Source organism: Suricata suricatta, chromosome 5, assembly GCF_006229205.1.
Source record: "Suricata suricatta isolate VVHF042 chromosome 5, meerkat_22Aug2017_6uvM2_HiC, whole genome shotgun sequence".
In the NCBI taxonomy this organism is placed as follows: domain Eukaryota; kingdom Metazoa; phylum Chordata; class Mammalia; order Carnivora; family Herpestidae; genus Suricata; species Suricata suricatta.
The window spans coordinates 118,908,495-118,923,879 of NC_043704.1; the positions used below are offsets into that span (position 1 = coordinate 118,908,495).

The 15,385-nt window shown below is 41.3% G+C and overlaps 1 protein-coding gene across 3 annotated transcripts in view; it reads left to right on the top strand.

The window, feature by feature from the left end:
- Positions 1 to 20: 20 nt before the first annotated feature.
- The window catches only part of GK5 (glycerol kinase 5), a 79,400-nt gene continuing 64,035 nt past the window's right edge, over positions 21 to 15,385 (top strand). For all 3 annotated transcript variants that reach the window (XM_029940124.1, XM_029940126.1, XM_029940127.1), the window contains exons 1-3: positions 21 to 294; positions 7,690 to 7,783; positions 10,100 to 10,175. In XM_029940124.1, the coding sequence (XP_029795984.1) occupies positions 133 to 294; positions 7,690 to 7,783; positions 10,100 to 10,175 (332 nt within the window). In that variant the 5' untranslated portion in view covers positions 21 to 132. The remainder of the gene's footprint in view (positions 295 to 7,689; positions 7,784 to 10,099; positions 10,176 to 15,385) is intronic.

Sequence of the window (15,385 nt, forward strand, 5' to 3'; positions counted from 1 at the left end):
GCTTCCCGGATCTCGCGGTGGGGCGGGCCGGGGGTGGCGGCCCCGCGGGGCGCGCTCGGCCGCTGAGGTGCGGGCCTTTATAAACGTGCCCGCTCCATAGGCGATTGTAGCGGAGAGATTTGCGGGGTCGGAATGGTTGGGGTGTGTGCAGTCCCAGAGCAGAGGCGCCCGGAGCGGAGCGCGCCAGGCCCGCCACGCGCAGGTTTCGTGCTAGGGCTGGACGTGGGCAGCTCCGTGATCCGCTGCCACGTCTATGACCACGCGGCGCTGATCCGGGGCTCCAGCTCGAAGAAGGTGACGGGGGAGCGGGCGTCGGGGCCACGGGTCAGGGTCGTGCAGAGCACGCGGGATCGAGTCGCGGGAAGCGAGGGCGGGGCCGCCTTATCCAGCTGGACGCAGCCACCTGCAACACCCGCGGGCGCTAAGCGGCGGACCTGGAGCGGCCAGACGTCCAAATTGCCTCCCCGGGCAGGGCTGACACTTGCGTGCCCTTTCTTCACGTCCTCGCTGAGGGCTGGAGGGGCCGGGTTCGTCACCTGATCGTTAGCTTGCTTCTATCACCTTGCTGATTCTTTCAAGCCTTTCCTGGGTGGGACTGCGGGGCTCGTAGGGCAGGGCCAGGCAGGGCACTCCGCGCGTATCCAACTAAAAGATTCTTGGTGACTTGCTAGGTTTTCCCCAGATCCTTGGTGGATCTCCAGCTCCGTCTTTATTTACATTTACATTTTTCAGATCTTAGAATTTATTGTCCATTCTTCAGTTGTCATTATTAACTGCTTTCCAGAGTGCTGGTTACATACCTGAGTAACTGATTTTCATGGATATAGGAGGTATTGGATAAGTTTTGAAGGCTGATTGTCATTACTTTTATCTTTTCCATCTTTGAGCATTAATAAAAATAGATTTTTCTGATTTGAGAAACCTACGAAATCCTTGTTGTTCTTAGTAAAGCAACCAATAGGTTGGTGTTCGTCCGTTCTTATTTTAATGAATTGTTAATTTTTAGGAGTGCACCAGAATAATGTTGTTTGGATATGGTGTTCTTGCCCTTCTTTCCAATATCAGCATCTTTTTTGTTAGCCGTGTTAGGAGCCATTAGTCCTAAACCATTCCCAGCAGCCTTGGACTCTCCCGTTTGCTCAGTTCCCACTCTTCTTCCCAACCCCTTAGCAGTGTTTTTCAACCATAGCAGTTGCCAGGAGTAGGTTTAGCCAAGTGACTGCTTTTAGAAAACCGGGGAATTTCATTCTGGTTTCAGGACCAGGACAGAGAGCTGGGACCCCAGCCCCTTGCTGGGCCCTTCTCTGGCTACCTGTGCAGAAACCTACACACACCAACCCTCCTCCAACCTGAAAGAACACTGTCCTTCCGTGACTGTATGTGTCTTACCTTTTTAGGCGTCTTTATCACAATACAATGATACTTTTCACACAGTCTCTCTCATAATTCTAGATACAAAGTACTTTTGTTTTAGGCAGTCCTCGGTTTTTTGTTTGTTGTTGTGTGTGTGTGTGTGTGTGTGTGTGTGTGTGTGTGTGTGTGGTTTAAGAAAAGGAAGTATTTGGAACCAAAGGAAGACACAGATTGTCAGAAAAAACAAAGTTTCAGTTGCTGTTTTATGAGGGGCAAATGATTAACTTTTTAGATATGGGATAGGAATCAAGTTTGATTTGAATAAAGCTGAATCAAGATTTCTGTGAGTAGCAGGAGTGAAGAACGGTTTGCTCAGACTCTCTGCTGTGAAGTGTCTGAAAAGACATATGAATTAATATACAAAAAGTCCCTGCCCTAAAGGATGAAGCACTTAGATTAAGGAGTTTTTAGCAATGCATCTCCAACTGTAGTGGGAGTTTATAGCAGTGCTTCTTAAAGTGTAGTTCCTGGGCGTCTCGTCTCTGGTAGAGATAAAGAAACTAAGATTCAGACACTTGTGTAGCAGTTTGGTAGAGTACTTTTATGTCTGTTAACCTTAATACTGATACATTTGGGATTTTATTTTGTATGTAATTTTTTTCCTAGAAAATTGTTTTATTTTTATTTTTTAATTTATTTTAAGAGAGAGCGAGAGCACACAAGCAGGAGAGGGGCAGAGAGAAAGGAGGACAGAGGATCCAAAGCAGGCTTTGTGCTGACAGCAGAGAGCCCAATGCTAGGCTCAAACTCACTAACTCTGAGATCATGACCTGAGCTGAAGTCAGATACTCAACCTACTAAGCCACCCAGGTGCCCCTAGAAAATTGTTTTAATTGAGTCTTTTTTAAAAATGCTTATTTATTTTTGAGAGAAAGAGAGAGAGAGAGAGACAGAGAGAGAGAGAGAGAGAGAGACAGACTGCCCATGGGGGAGGGGCAGAGAGGGAGGGAGACACAGAATGGGAAGCAGGCTCCGGGCTCTGAGGGTCAGCACAGAACCCAACTTGGGGCTCAATCAAACTCAAGGACTGTGAGATCATGACCTGAGCCCAAATCGGATGCTCAACTGACTGAGCCACCCAGGTGCTCTTAGAAAATTGTTTTAATTGTGTCTTAAAAATTGTTGGTCCGGCTGTGTCTTTCTTTGTCTTTCAGAAAAAAAAAATTGTTGGTCCGTGGGTCACCTGGGTGGCTCAGTCACTTGGGGTCAGACTCTTGATTTTGGGTCAGGTCATGATCTTGCAGTTTGTGGGGTTGGCCAGTGTCAGGTTCCAGGCTGTTAGCTTGGGATTCTCTTTTTCCCTCTCACTCTGCCCCTCCCCTGTACACACTCTCCCTGTCTCTCTCAAAATAAATAATAAACATTAAAACAAAACGTTAGTGGGTGCCTGGGTGGCTCAGTCAGTTAAGCATCTGACTTCAGCTCAGGTTATGCTTTCATGGTTTGTGGGTTTGAGCCCGGCGTCAGGCTCTGGGCTGATAGGTCGGAGCCTGGAGCCTGTTTCAGATTCTATGTCTCCCTTTCTCTCTGTTCTGCCCCTGCTCATACTCTCTCTCACTTTCACCCTCAAAAATAAATAAAAACATTAAAAATTTTTAAAAAGTTGGTCTATAACAAATTAATAATTAGAAAAGAACAAACAGCAATTGGTCACTTACTTCAGATAGCTGTAGTTCTTTGAGAAAAAGGACCTTGTTGGCCTACATTGCTACTTAGCACCTGGTTTATTACCTCATGGGTACAGAATAAATCACTCAATTGCGTTTAACCCAAGTATTAGGAATTCAGTTTGCTTCTTGAAACTGTGGATTGGATACAGACCTTTTGTTTATTTTCTTAAGTGAAAATCACCTCTACTGTATGATGTATATATGACTGTATAGTAGAAACTCATCACCTGTTAGTATAGGATTTGATTGAGGCTGCCGTATAAATAGCTTCAAAGAGAAAGAAAAAGTGAAGAGATCCCCTTTTAGAGACAAGAACAAATAGGCTGTGTTGGTCTTTTATATAAAATTGGAATCCCAAACATGAACCTGTATGTTAGGAGGCTAATAATAGGTCTCTGGGAAGACCAGTTTTATTTCTTATGGCATTGATTTTTTAGCAGCAGAGATACATTTTTGGGCTTTTAAAATAATTTGTACTTTTTCTCTGTCTTTTTATAATTTATTTTATTTATTTATTTTAGAGAGAGAGAAGGCCCAAGCTGGGAAGAGAGGCAGAGGTGGGGGGAGAGAGGTAGAATCTTAAGCAGGCTCCACATTCAGCACAGAGCCTGAGTGGGGGCTTTATCCACGACACTGGGATCATGACCTGTGCTGAAATCAAGAGTTGGACACTCAACTGACTGAGCCATCCAAGCACCCCTAGTTTGCATTTTAAAAACATCTTTTGGGGTACGTGGGTGGCTCAGTCAGTTAAGTGTCCAACTTCAGCTCAGGTCATGATCCTGTAGTCCGTGAGTTTGAGCCCCTTGTCGGGCTCTGTGTTGACAACTCAGAGCTTTGAGCCTGCCTCAGATTCTATGTCTCACTCTCACTCTCTGTCCCTCCCCTGTTCACACTCTGTCTCTTTCTCAAAAATAAATGAAGATTTAAAAAATTTGAAAACTCAAATTTTTCTTTAGATTCTTAAATATTGGTGTTACAGACTAGAATAGTATTCAGATTTTAAAATCTACATGTCAATATTTGATGGCTCTAGTTTTACAAATAGAGAAAGTTTATCATGTTCCTCATTGGCACATCTTGCGATTGTGAGAAACCATGGAAAACAATAACATCTTGTGGGAAGAACAGGATAGAAAGGCCACTTCAAAGAAAACAGTGTAGCCTCTACTATTGTGTACCCTTTTGGACAGTCTTGAAAACTTCTCGTTGCTGTCTTTTTATTTAGTTTGTAATCCACAAAACAGATTTTGTTAGCTTTGGTTATACTCTTGTCTAATTTCGGTGTGGTCTTCCTTCGGTACAGGAGGACACTTCTCTGTTGTGACATGTTTGGGGATAGTGAGCTGTCCAGGCAGGTGGAGTGGGTGGCGTGACTGTGGAGTGCCACCCTCAAGTCTGAAGGTTTGTAGGCTTGACGCAGTGATACCCACTTTGAGTTTTTTTGGATGACCAAGTGTTTGTTGCAACTGAGGCATTTATCTGTGGTCATGAAAGTCTTGCCTAGAAAAAGCAAATATTGGAAAGAAGGGGAATAGGTTTTGTTCAATCTGTTTCAGAACTCACTGGGGAGTAGTAAATTCTTTTTTTCATATCAGACATTGTCACCCTCATGCCCCCCACATAGTCACTCTTTCCTCAGCGTTCCTTTTTTTCCTCTATTTTGGCCTTTTCTTACATGTTAGATCTTTGGTTGGTTTTGTGTTCATATTTTCAGTACCACTCAGTAGTCTTACCCCACTCAGCCATATCTGGTATTTGCAGGGAAAGAACTCTTCTGGTTCAGTCCCTCTGGAGAGTAAACCTTTTACCTTCTGCTTGGTTAGGGAGTGGTGATGGGGCTGGAGGAGGGCATTGGGGATCCTTATAAAGACTTTGAACCTGTCATGTGTGTTCAACCTCATTTGGCATCCCAGTCTTTGGAGGTACCTCTAATTTTACCAGTTTACCATGGAGTCTTCCCCCTCCCAGAGTTAAACAAAGATTTGTGTAATCTGAGTAGGGAGTGAAATATCAGCTTTCTGTTCTGTTTAGCCATGTGTCACCCACTGTTATTGTTAAAAACATTTGATAAAACCTAGGTCTGAGCCTGTTTACTCTCTTTTATTGTCCTTATGCCTAAACCTTGCAAGGGAGAGAGACAGAAACAGTGAGAGAGAAAGAGAGAGAGAGAATGAAAATCTATGCTGATCAATCCTGATTCAACGATTGATCCTACAACCCGGGTATCATGACCTGAGGTGAAATGAAGAGTCGGACGCTCAACCAACTGAGCCCCCCAGGTCCCTCTTGAATATATAGACTTTAAATCTTCCACTGAACTTAGGAAGGAAAGTTTTAGCACTACTACTTCCCTGAAGTCATTTTCATTTTATTTTATTTTTTGCACTGAACACTTTCTTTTCTTCTTTCGGGACTCTGATGACATAAATAGTAGACCCTTTTTCTTGTCTCATAGATCCCTGAGGCTTTATTCCATTTTTTTCCAATATATTTTTTTCTGATATTTATATCAGATAATTTCTATTGATCTATCTTTGATTTACTGACTTTCTTCTATTATCTTTATTCTACTATTGAAGCCATCCAGGATCTTTAAAATTTTGTTATATATTCTTCTTTAGAGAGAGCATGAGTGGCTGAGGGGCAGAGGGAGAGAGAGAGAGGGGGAGAGAGAGAGAGAGAGAGAGAGAGAGAGAATCTTAAGTAGGCTTCATACTCGGTGCAGAACCGATGCGGTGCTCAATCATAAGACCCTGGGATCATGACCTGAACTGAAATCAAGAGTTGCATTCTCAACTGAGTGAGCCACCCACGCACCCCTATTTTAATTATTGTATTTTTCAATTGATTTTTTAGCTTTATTGAGGTATGGTTGACAAATAGAAGTTGTATATATGTATGTAAGGTGTACAATGTGATGTTTGGTAAACATATACATTGCGAAATGCTTATCGCAATTTAGCTAATTAACACACATAGTCACTGTGTGTGTGTGTGTGTGTGTGTGTGTCTGTGTGTCTGTGTGTTGAGGACACTTCAGTACTGCTCTCCTCGCAATTTCAAGTGCACAGTACATTATTATTAACTACAGTTAGTGCTGTATGTCAGGTCTCCAGAACTTACTCATCTTACATCTGAAAGTTTGCACCCTTTGACCAGCATCTTTCCTTTTCCTCCATTCTCCTAATTACTGTATTTTTCAGTTCTAACATTTTTTTTTTCTTTTTGTCTTGATGGTTCTTGGCTGAGATTTTTATTTTGGCATTTGTTTCAAAATAATTTTCCCTTCCTGGAACATTTTTATAATCGCTGCTTTGAAGTCTTGATCTGATGATATCTGTCATCTTGGCGTTAGTATCTTTTCCCATGTGAGATGAGATTTTTCTGGTTCTTCACACACCTTGTAATTTTCAGATTGTTTCATGGACATTTTGAATACTGTGCTATAAGACTCTGGATCTTGTGTAAGTCCTATGATGAATGTTGATATTTTTCTACTACCAGGCAGTGAATGTAGTTGGGTTCAGGCTACATGTTCCACCAGTTTTCTGTGGACTTTGGTTTCACTGTTGGTTATTTCCAAAATCTTAGCAGTACTATTTGCATCTGCCCTGTGTATGTGCCACCCAGTAGTGAGTCTGGCACCTGGGTAGTGGTCTCTCCCTTAGTTCTGTTCTTAACATCTTTGCTATGCTACTTAGGATTATATTCACACAAGCGCAGCTTGGAGGCGAGCCTCAGGATTCATTCATACTTTCTGGAGCAGCTTTCCCAAGCTCCTCCCGCTCTGAGATCTTTCTGGTACTTTTTGGTTCCTCTTTTGGCTCCTCTTGCCAGAAAGCTGGAGCTTTCATTACCCTGCCCTGCTGGCACTTCCTATGCCCACAGCTGGGGCTGTGCATCAGGAAGCACAGAGAGAGGAAAAAAAGCCATGGGCATCTTGGGCCACAGCTCCTCTGGTTGGAGAGGAAGTTTTACTTCCTTCAGTGTTTTAGGTGCTTGTGATTACTGGTGCAACCACTACCACAAGATAGCCTGGGTACAAGAGTATAGAGGCAAAGTGGGGAAAAAAGAAATATGAGGACTTCTCCCATTCTCTCTGAGTGTTAGCCAAAACGTGAGCGCTTCTCCTGGAGTTTCCACTGCTCCCTGGCCCTCACTTCTGGTTTTGTGGGCTGCCTTGAGTCCAGGTCAGGGGAGATCAGGGGGAAAAATGGGAAACTTACCACCAGTTCAGCTGCAAGAGGCCGCAAATAGCTGCTCTGTGTGTTCCTTCATCCTGGTCGGAACCAGAACCTGGTACTTGATTTGTTAATTTTTTATTTTTTAAAATATTTTTCTTATCACAAAAATAGTACATCTCCATTCTTGGAAACTTGGAAAATAAAGATACATTTGGAAAGTAAAGACAAGGAACGCTAAAACTTTCTGTAAACTCATGAACAAAAGAAAGCTTTTTATTTCCTATCTAGCATTTTAACAATAAAAATGAATTAGATAATAAAATCATGTTGTTAATCATTTTAACTGGTAATTTTAAGACTCAGATATTCTTGACTTGCTCTAATGTTGATTTTACTAAATTTTCTCTTTTTCTAAATAGGTAGAAAGTCTTTATCCTCAAACTGGCTGGGTTGAAATTGATCCGGATGTTCTGTGGCTTCAGTTTGTTACTGTAATAAAAGAGTCTGTCAAAGGTAACTACACTTATAAAAATAATAAAGTATATTTTGTGTTAGTAAGAGTTTTCCTCAGTCTTTAGAATTTTGTGGGTTTCCTAAGTAATAATTATACAAATGGTATTTTACTGAGGTCACAGCTTTCCAGTATTTTTCAGCAGACATTTGTGGTTTACTGTTAACCACTTTGCCAGGGAAAGGTAACAGCAACTCTCTCCTCTGGCTTAAGTCTTTTTTCAACTGCAGTATAAAGGCTCACCTTCCTTCATTCCAAGTTGTAGCTAGTGTTCATTTGATTTCCTATTGTGTGCAAAATACCAGAAGGTTATTAACAAAGTTCTATATAACACACATTTCCTGCTCTTAGGAATTTACACTTGAATTACCTTTATTGTCAAGTTTTTGTTTTTAATTTTTTAAACATTTATTTATTTTTGAGACAGAGAGAGTGACAGAGAGAGACAGAGGATGGGCCTGGGAGAGGAAGAGAGAGAGAGAGAGAGGGAGACACAGAATCTGAAGCAGGCTCCAGGCTCTGAGCTGTCAGCACAGAGCCCGACGCCGGGGCTCGAACTCACAAGCTCTGAGCTGAAGTCGGATGCTTAACCGACAGAGCCACCCAGGTGCTCCCGTTTTTGTTTTTCTTTGTGACTCTTGATGTAAAGTGCTACCCCGGCCATAGTCACAGTCTGACATCTTAGCTCTTTAGGAAACTTTTCAGTGCAACTTTCTTCAAAAACGTGGCAAAAGATGACTTATAAATGTGAATTCTAAAAGATCTTTTACTTCATTTTTGTGTTGAATTGCTTCTTCTTACCTTTGTGGTTTGAAATACATCAAAACTTATTTTAAAAAGTTGCAAGAATAGCGCGTAGAATACCCGTATACCTTTCTCCCAGATTGAGTCGTGTTTACCATCCTTTGCACACTCTTTCATTTGACCCGCTTGAACATTGCTTGTGACATAATAACCTGCTTTCCCTAAATTTGAGCATTATCTCCAAAGAAAGGAGAATTCTGTATAACTACAGTGCACTTATGTCAGAGGAAATTTAGCATTTATACAGTAATATTTTCTACTGCTTCATCTTCAATATTCCTCTCTTATCTCAGTCATTGATAGCTTTTTTCCAGTCCAGAATCCAGCCAAAGATGAGGCATTGCATGTGGCTGTCAGTCTGTTCTAGCCTCTTTTAATCTAGAGTGTGTTCTTTATGACACTGACAGTTTTCAGAAGTAGAGACCCGTTTATTGGACAGTCCTGCATTGTAGGGTTGTCCTGATTTATTTCCTCCTAATTAGCTTCAGGTTAAATACTTTTGAGATTAGTACTGTACAGGGGGTGATGTGTCTTCCTCGGTGCTCACACTGAAGTTGTCCGTATTTTTTCTAGTGGAGTAAATTGCTCTTTGCAAAGAATATCACGAAAAATACTTGAGTATCTGTATTTTAAGAAATATGAACCAAAAAAACCCCACCATATATTATGTGAATTTTAGCATCTGTTTGTATGGAAAATAAGATCTGAGCTTCAGTAATTACAATACTTTCCCTGGGGATTTCCCTTTATGGTCATCAACCAGCTTCTGTTATGGTGTGTTGATCTTAAGAATAAGTTGTTTTACCAGCAAAAAGGGGTTTATTCAGGAATAGCAGAGTGGCAATTTGGGACAAGCAAGCCATGGAAAAAACCACAGGCTAGTCCAACAGACAAGAGAGAGGAATGTCATTTTGTAAAAAAGGAGAAAAAAATTGGGAAGGATTGTTTTGACCTCTGGTCCTTTGGGAGATAAGCAAGAGTTCGGGGTGATGATGGTTTCTCATTGGCTGGGTAGCAGGTTTATTATCAAAGATGCAGTGTATGTCTTTTCCTGTTAGGGCCTATGGTTCTTGATTTTTTTCTGCTGAAGATTCTTCTCTTGAGGTCTGTAACTGATAGGCTTTCCTGTAATTGACCCAGTGGTATGTCCCTGACCGTGTTTTAGAGAGGGTTTCCTTTATTAATTTTCATAGGTTGATCATTGCTTGAATTAAGATCCAGTCTTTTAGTATAACAAGAAGAAAATACAATCTGACTTACCTTGAGTATTTATTTTTTTCCTAACATTTAAAGCAAAAGTCCATTTTTTTTTTACCACCTTTTCCCTTTAAATAAAAAATTACTGCAAAATCATCTTAGTAGTGCTTTCTTTATTAGCTCTAGTTACTCTACTAAATGCTAACCCCAGATGTTTTTCTTAAAGATTATATTGAATGATTGTTTCCCGTACTGTAATATTATAAAGAAAACTTCACTGGCTTTTACACATGTGCTTTACCTGTCTTTATTTTTAGCTGCAGGAATAGAGATGAATCAAATTGTTGGTCTTGGCATTTCAACACAGAGAGCAACCTTTATTACGTGGAACAAGTAAGTGCATTGTTTGATAAGCATTCTGTTGCTGAGTTCATACCACAGTGAATGCACTGCTGTGAATCCTTTTTGAGTTTTAAATTTGTGAATTGAGAGTTTTGCTTAGTTCAGAGGGATGAAAGTGGGCCTGCTTTCTGGAGTTTTAAAGTACACTCCCTGCATGTTATTTGGACTTGACTTCTATTAAATAATAGCAATAAAAATATTGTTGCTGTCATTACAATTATCCATTCCTTTCTTTTGATGTAAGTTAGTTTTTCAAATAAGCATGGATTGAAATCTTAAAAATTAGCTTATACCTAAAAAGATTCGGGAGGTCCTAACAAATTCCATAAATAGAAGCCTGTAATTATGGTTTATATTTTCAGTTTGTTCCAAATTTAATTTTTAAGTACCTACAGCATAGGAAGTATGTATAAACATAATTACAATATCATAATGGCTACTATATAGTGAATCCCTGTGATATTTCAGCTTCTATTATCTTAATAAACAAATCTATTAATTAGTATGATGTATTTTGTCTTTTTACAGAGAAAGAAACTGAGGCTTAGGGAAATAAGTAAGTGGTTCCAGGCCACTCAGTTAATAAATAAAGCCAAGATTCCATATTATCTTTTTTGACCCCAAAGCATATGCTCCTCCTACTACCCCTATATTACCTTCATTCACCATGAGTTTCTTTAAAAACATTAACAACAGGGCGCCTGGGTGGCTCAGTTGGTTGAGTGTCCAACTCTTGATTTCAGCTCAGGTTATGATCCCAGGGTTGTGGGATCGAGCCCCCTCTCTCACTCTGTGCTGAGTGTTGGACCTGTTCGGGATTATCTCTCTCTCCTCCTATACCCCCTCGCCCACTCTTTCTCTTTCAAATAAAGATAATAATAAAAAAATAAAAACAATAACAACAACAGAACTCTATAAAATGTTTCTTTGTTATAAAGCACTAGACTCCAAAGGGCATGTTGAGGATGGTGCAGTGGGGAAGAAAAGCGGTAGATATAGGGGGAGGATAAATGTAAGAAACATAATCAGGTTAAATTCACAAGGACTTGGCCTCTAATTCAGTATTAGGCAAGAGGAAGAAGTTTAAATTTACCAATGATGTTTGGGAAGATAATGATTGAAATAATAGAGAACATAAAAGGAAGAAAGCGTTAGGTGATGATGAGGGTGGTAGAAGGGAATATGATAGTGTTTGGTTTGAGATGCGGGGATATAGAGATGCCCCGAAGGTGGTTAGAACATTTGTCTGGGTTACACTGAAGCATGGCTCATTTCCTCCAGATAAGTGCTCTTTCTTGAGGGTATAATGCATCTCAGATTGATGCCTGCATCTACAGTCCCTCTGTGCCTTCCCTCCAGCATCCTACCCAGTGCGTTGGGCACAGTGAGCCTAAAATAGGTAATACATGTGTCAGATTAAAGAATAAAGGAATTAGGGGCGCCTGGGTGGCTCAGCCAGTTAAGCGTCCGGTTTCGGCTCAGGTCATGATCTCACAGTTCGTGGGTTCAAGCCCCACGTCGGGCTCTGTGCTGACAGCTCAGAGCCTGGAGCCTGCTTCAGATTCTGTGTCTCCCTCTCTCTTTGACCCTCCCCTGCTGGCACTGTCTCTCTCTGTCTCTCAAAAATAAATAAATTTAAAAAAATAATAAAGGAATTAAAGTCATTTGTGTAGATCAGGATTTTTAAATAGTAGCATCATTGACATTTTGGGCCAGATGTTTCTTTGTTGTTGGGGCTTTCCTGAGCATTGTAGGGTGTTTAGCAGCATCCCTAGCCTCTGCCTGCCAGGTACCAGTAGCACTGTCATCCCCTGGTTTTGGCAACCAAAAACATCTCCAGACGTTTCCCAGTGTCCCCTGGGTGGCAGAATTGCTCCCAGTTGAGAACGGTTGACATAAATACAGTCTGGAAAAGTAGGTGTGTTCTCAGGTAGAGATTATATGGATAAAAGAAGACTGAGGATTTGGACAATGAGTGTACCCCCCACCCAACTAAAAAGGAGTCAGAAAGCAAAAACCTAGCATGACAGGACAGACACATATCTGGGAAGTGAGTGGTATGCGAGTTGAGGCAGGAGAGTGTTCCTAGGGAAACTGATTGGAAATGTCATGTTTTGTTGGATTAGGAGATTAGATCATTGGCCACAGAGATTGTTTTCATCAGAACCTAGATTCCAGGTCATTCACGACAGGAAGGTTAAAATATTCGGATACAGAGGCGCCTGGGTGGCTCACTCGGTTAAGCATCCGACTTTGGCTCAGGTCATGATCTCGTGGTTCGTGCATTCGAGCCCCGCGTAGGGCTCTGTGCTGATAGCTCAGAGCTTGGAGTCTGTCTTCAAATTCTCTGTCTCCCTCTCTCTCTGACCCTCCCAGCTCACGCTGTCTCTCTCTCAGAAATAAATAAAACATTAAAAAATTGTTTTAAATATTAGGATGCGAAGTGTTTATGTGGTAGTAGGACCACATACCTCATTTTTAGGTGAAATAGAGGAGTCAGATTCCAAGACCATCCAGTATCATTCACTCCCTTACGATGTTGTTGCCATTTTGGAAGGATAGAATTTCTTCCTCAGACAATTGATTTTGAGTTTTCTTCTTGGTTGTCCTTTTTTGAGATGTTAATATCTTTTCGTCATGAGTTTTGGAAACTTTGCTTGTAGGAACTGAAGTACTAGATATTAGAAAACAAACAAACTCACACACAAAGCTTTGTGCTTCCTTTATCTTAAAATAATGAAGTCTTAAAATAATGTTCCCTGGGCCACAGTAAGCCACTGTAGCACATAATGCTGGCAGATCTACAAGCTCCCCAGCAAAGAGTTGAGATGCAGCATGCAGCACAGGAGGGAGTGGGCACAGCTCTGAGCTCGTTTCCTAGAGCGGGATTGGCAGACAGGACCCTGGCAACGACTGTGCGTTCCAGACCCGGACAGCGCCTCCTCCCAGCTCACTGTTTCTTTCTCCTGCGGCCGCCATGCATTTCTATCGTCAAGGCCATAGAAGCATTGTTTTCCCATTGTTGTCGGCAGGAAGTCTAAAACTTTGAACTTTGTTTTTCTCTGTTCCCCTCCTTTACATGCTTGGTGTTTATTTATTTTTTACAGGCCTTGACTCTTCTTCATATTCTTCAGGTTAAAGTATTTTTCAATATATTTAGTCAGTGGTATGTTTAGCTTGTATCTGACAGTAACTATATGATATCTCCTCCATTTTGGTTGTTTTAAATTCCTTTTGTTCTACAAAATCAGAGCTGTTTTGTTCCTTCATTCCCTGTGTCTCTCAGGGAGGCTGCTGCCAGCTAACCTCACATCAGGGTGTGTGTGCCAGTTAGTAACATAAACTATGAGTCATGCAGGCGAACTGCGATTCACTCAGGAACTGTTTGAGGACTTACAGGGAGGAAGGCAGTGTTGAATATGAAAATGGATAAGAACACCAGCCCTCAAGGAATTTATGGTCTCATAACACAAGTATATAAATGACTGTGTTTCCACAGCATCAAATACATCTTTTATTGTAGTCCTTGATACTTGTGTTAATGGTTCTTACCAATTAGTTACGACACAAATACATTAAGAGCCACGGAATGCTGCAATGTGGTGGAGATATTGAAGGCAATTCATTTACAATACTGCTCTTTGTGTTTTTCCTCTGTTTCTCTTTGTATTGTCGACAGAGGTAAAACAAACACAAATCACTGCTTAGTGAATATTGGAATATGTGCCACTTCTTGAGATCAGTATTCTAGATTGTCTTCTGTCAACCCTGCTATCAATTAATGATGACTTTCCTCTTGTGATCTTATCTCTTTGTTCTTCAGCTCTGCTAGCATTTAACACATTATGCTTCATCCTGAGAACCTTTGAACATGTCACACATTTTGTCAGCACTGTTCACTCTCCTCATTTGTTACTACTCATCCTTCAGAGCTCAGTTCTATTGTCATTTCTCAAGCCTTTCCTGACATTTACGCTAGGCAAGGTCTCCTTTACGTGTACTCATGGCACTCTGTAATTTTCCTTCATAGGACTTATTCCTGTATTAAGTAAGCAGTTGAGTAATTGAGTATTTGGCTTCTCTGGTAGAAAATATATTCACGTTTGTTTGTTTTGAGAAAGAGAGGAGGAGGCGAGGAGGGGCAGAGAAAGAGGGAGACAGAGAATCAATAGCAGGCTCTGGTCTGTCAGTGTAAAGCCTAATACGGCGCTTGAACTCATGAACTGTGAGATCATGATCTGAACCAAAGTCAGACACTTAACCAACTGTGCCACCCTGGCGCCCCAAGAGTAGAAGTTTTCTAAGGAAGAACAAATCACGGACAAAAACAGAAGATGCAAGAGCAGGATGTGTCTGAAGAATCAAGGGTACTTTGGAATTCACAGGGTAAAATACAGAAGGCACCACACCAGGGTTCTGACTTCTGCCTGACTCTGACCTTCTCTCTGGCTACCTTCCTAGTCTGTGCTCCAGCCACACTGGCCTGCTCTCTCTGTTTCTTGAACATTCTCATTGGTTCCTACTTTTATTAGGAGAAGCTTTGCACTTGTTGCTCCCTCAGTCTGGAACTCTGTGACCCCAGATCTTACCTCTTTCTCATCATTCTGACCTCACCATGGAGATCATTTCTCCTAGGAGACCATCCCTGACTATTTTATTTACTCATCACTTTACAATTTTATTTTCTTGATATCACTTACCATTATACAAAATTCTTATTTACTTATCTGCATATTTATTTATTACATATCTCCCATACATGTAAGAAGTCTCATGAGTGTTCAGATTTTTGTCTGCCGTATTCTCACTGGGTCCTTCACACTTAAAAGTAGGCCTTCAAATCTTTGAGTGATTGAGATGTACCTGGAGAGGAAGGCTAGGTCCCAGACCAGGAAAGGCCATTTGTTGTGGCAAGGAAAGTTTATCTCTTATAAGCAGTGGGAAATTACCAAAACCTGTTAAGGCAGAAGGGTAATAAGACCAAACTTACATTTTAGAAAGAATGTTCTTAAATTTTTTTTATGTTTATTTATTTATTTTTGAGAGAGAGCATGAGCAGGGGAGGAGCAGACAGAGAGAGAGAGAGAGAGAGAGAGAGAGAGAGAGAGAGAGAGAGAGCGAGAGCATCCCAAGTAAGCTCCTCTCTGTCAACCCAGAGCCTGATGTGGGGCTTGAACCCACAAACCGTGAGATCATGACCT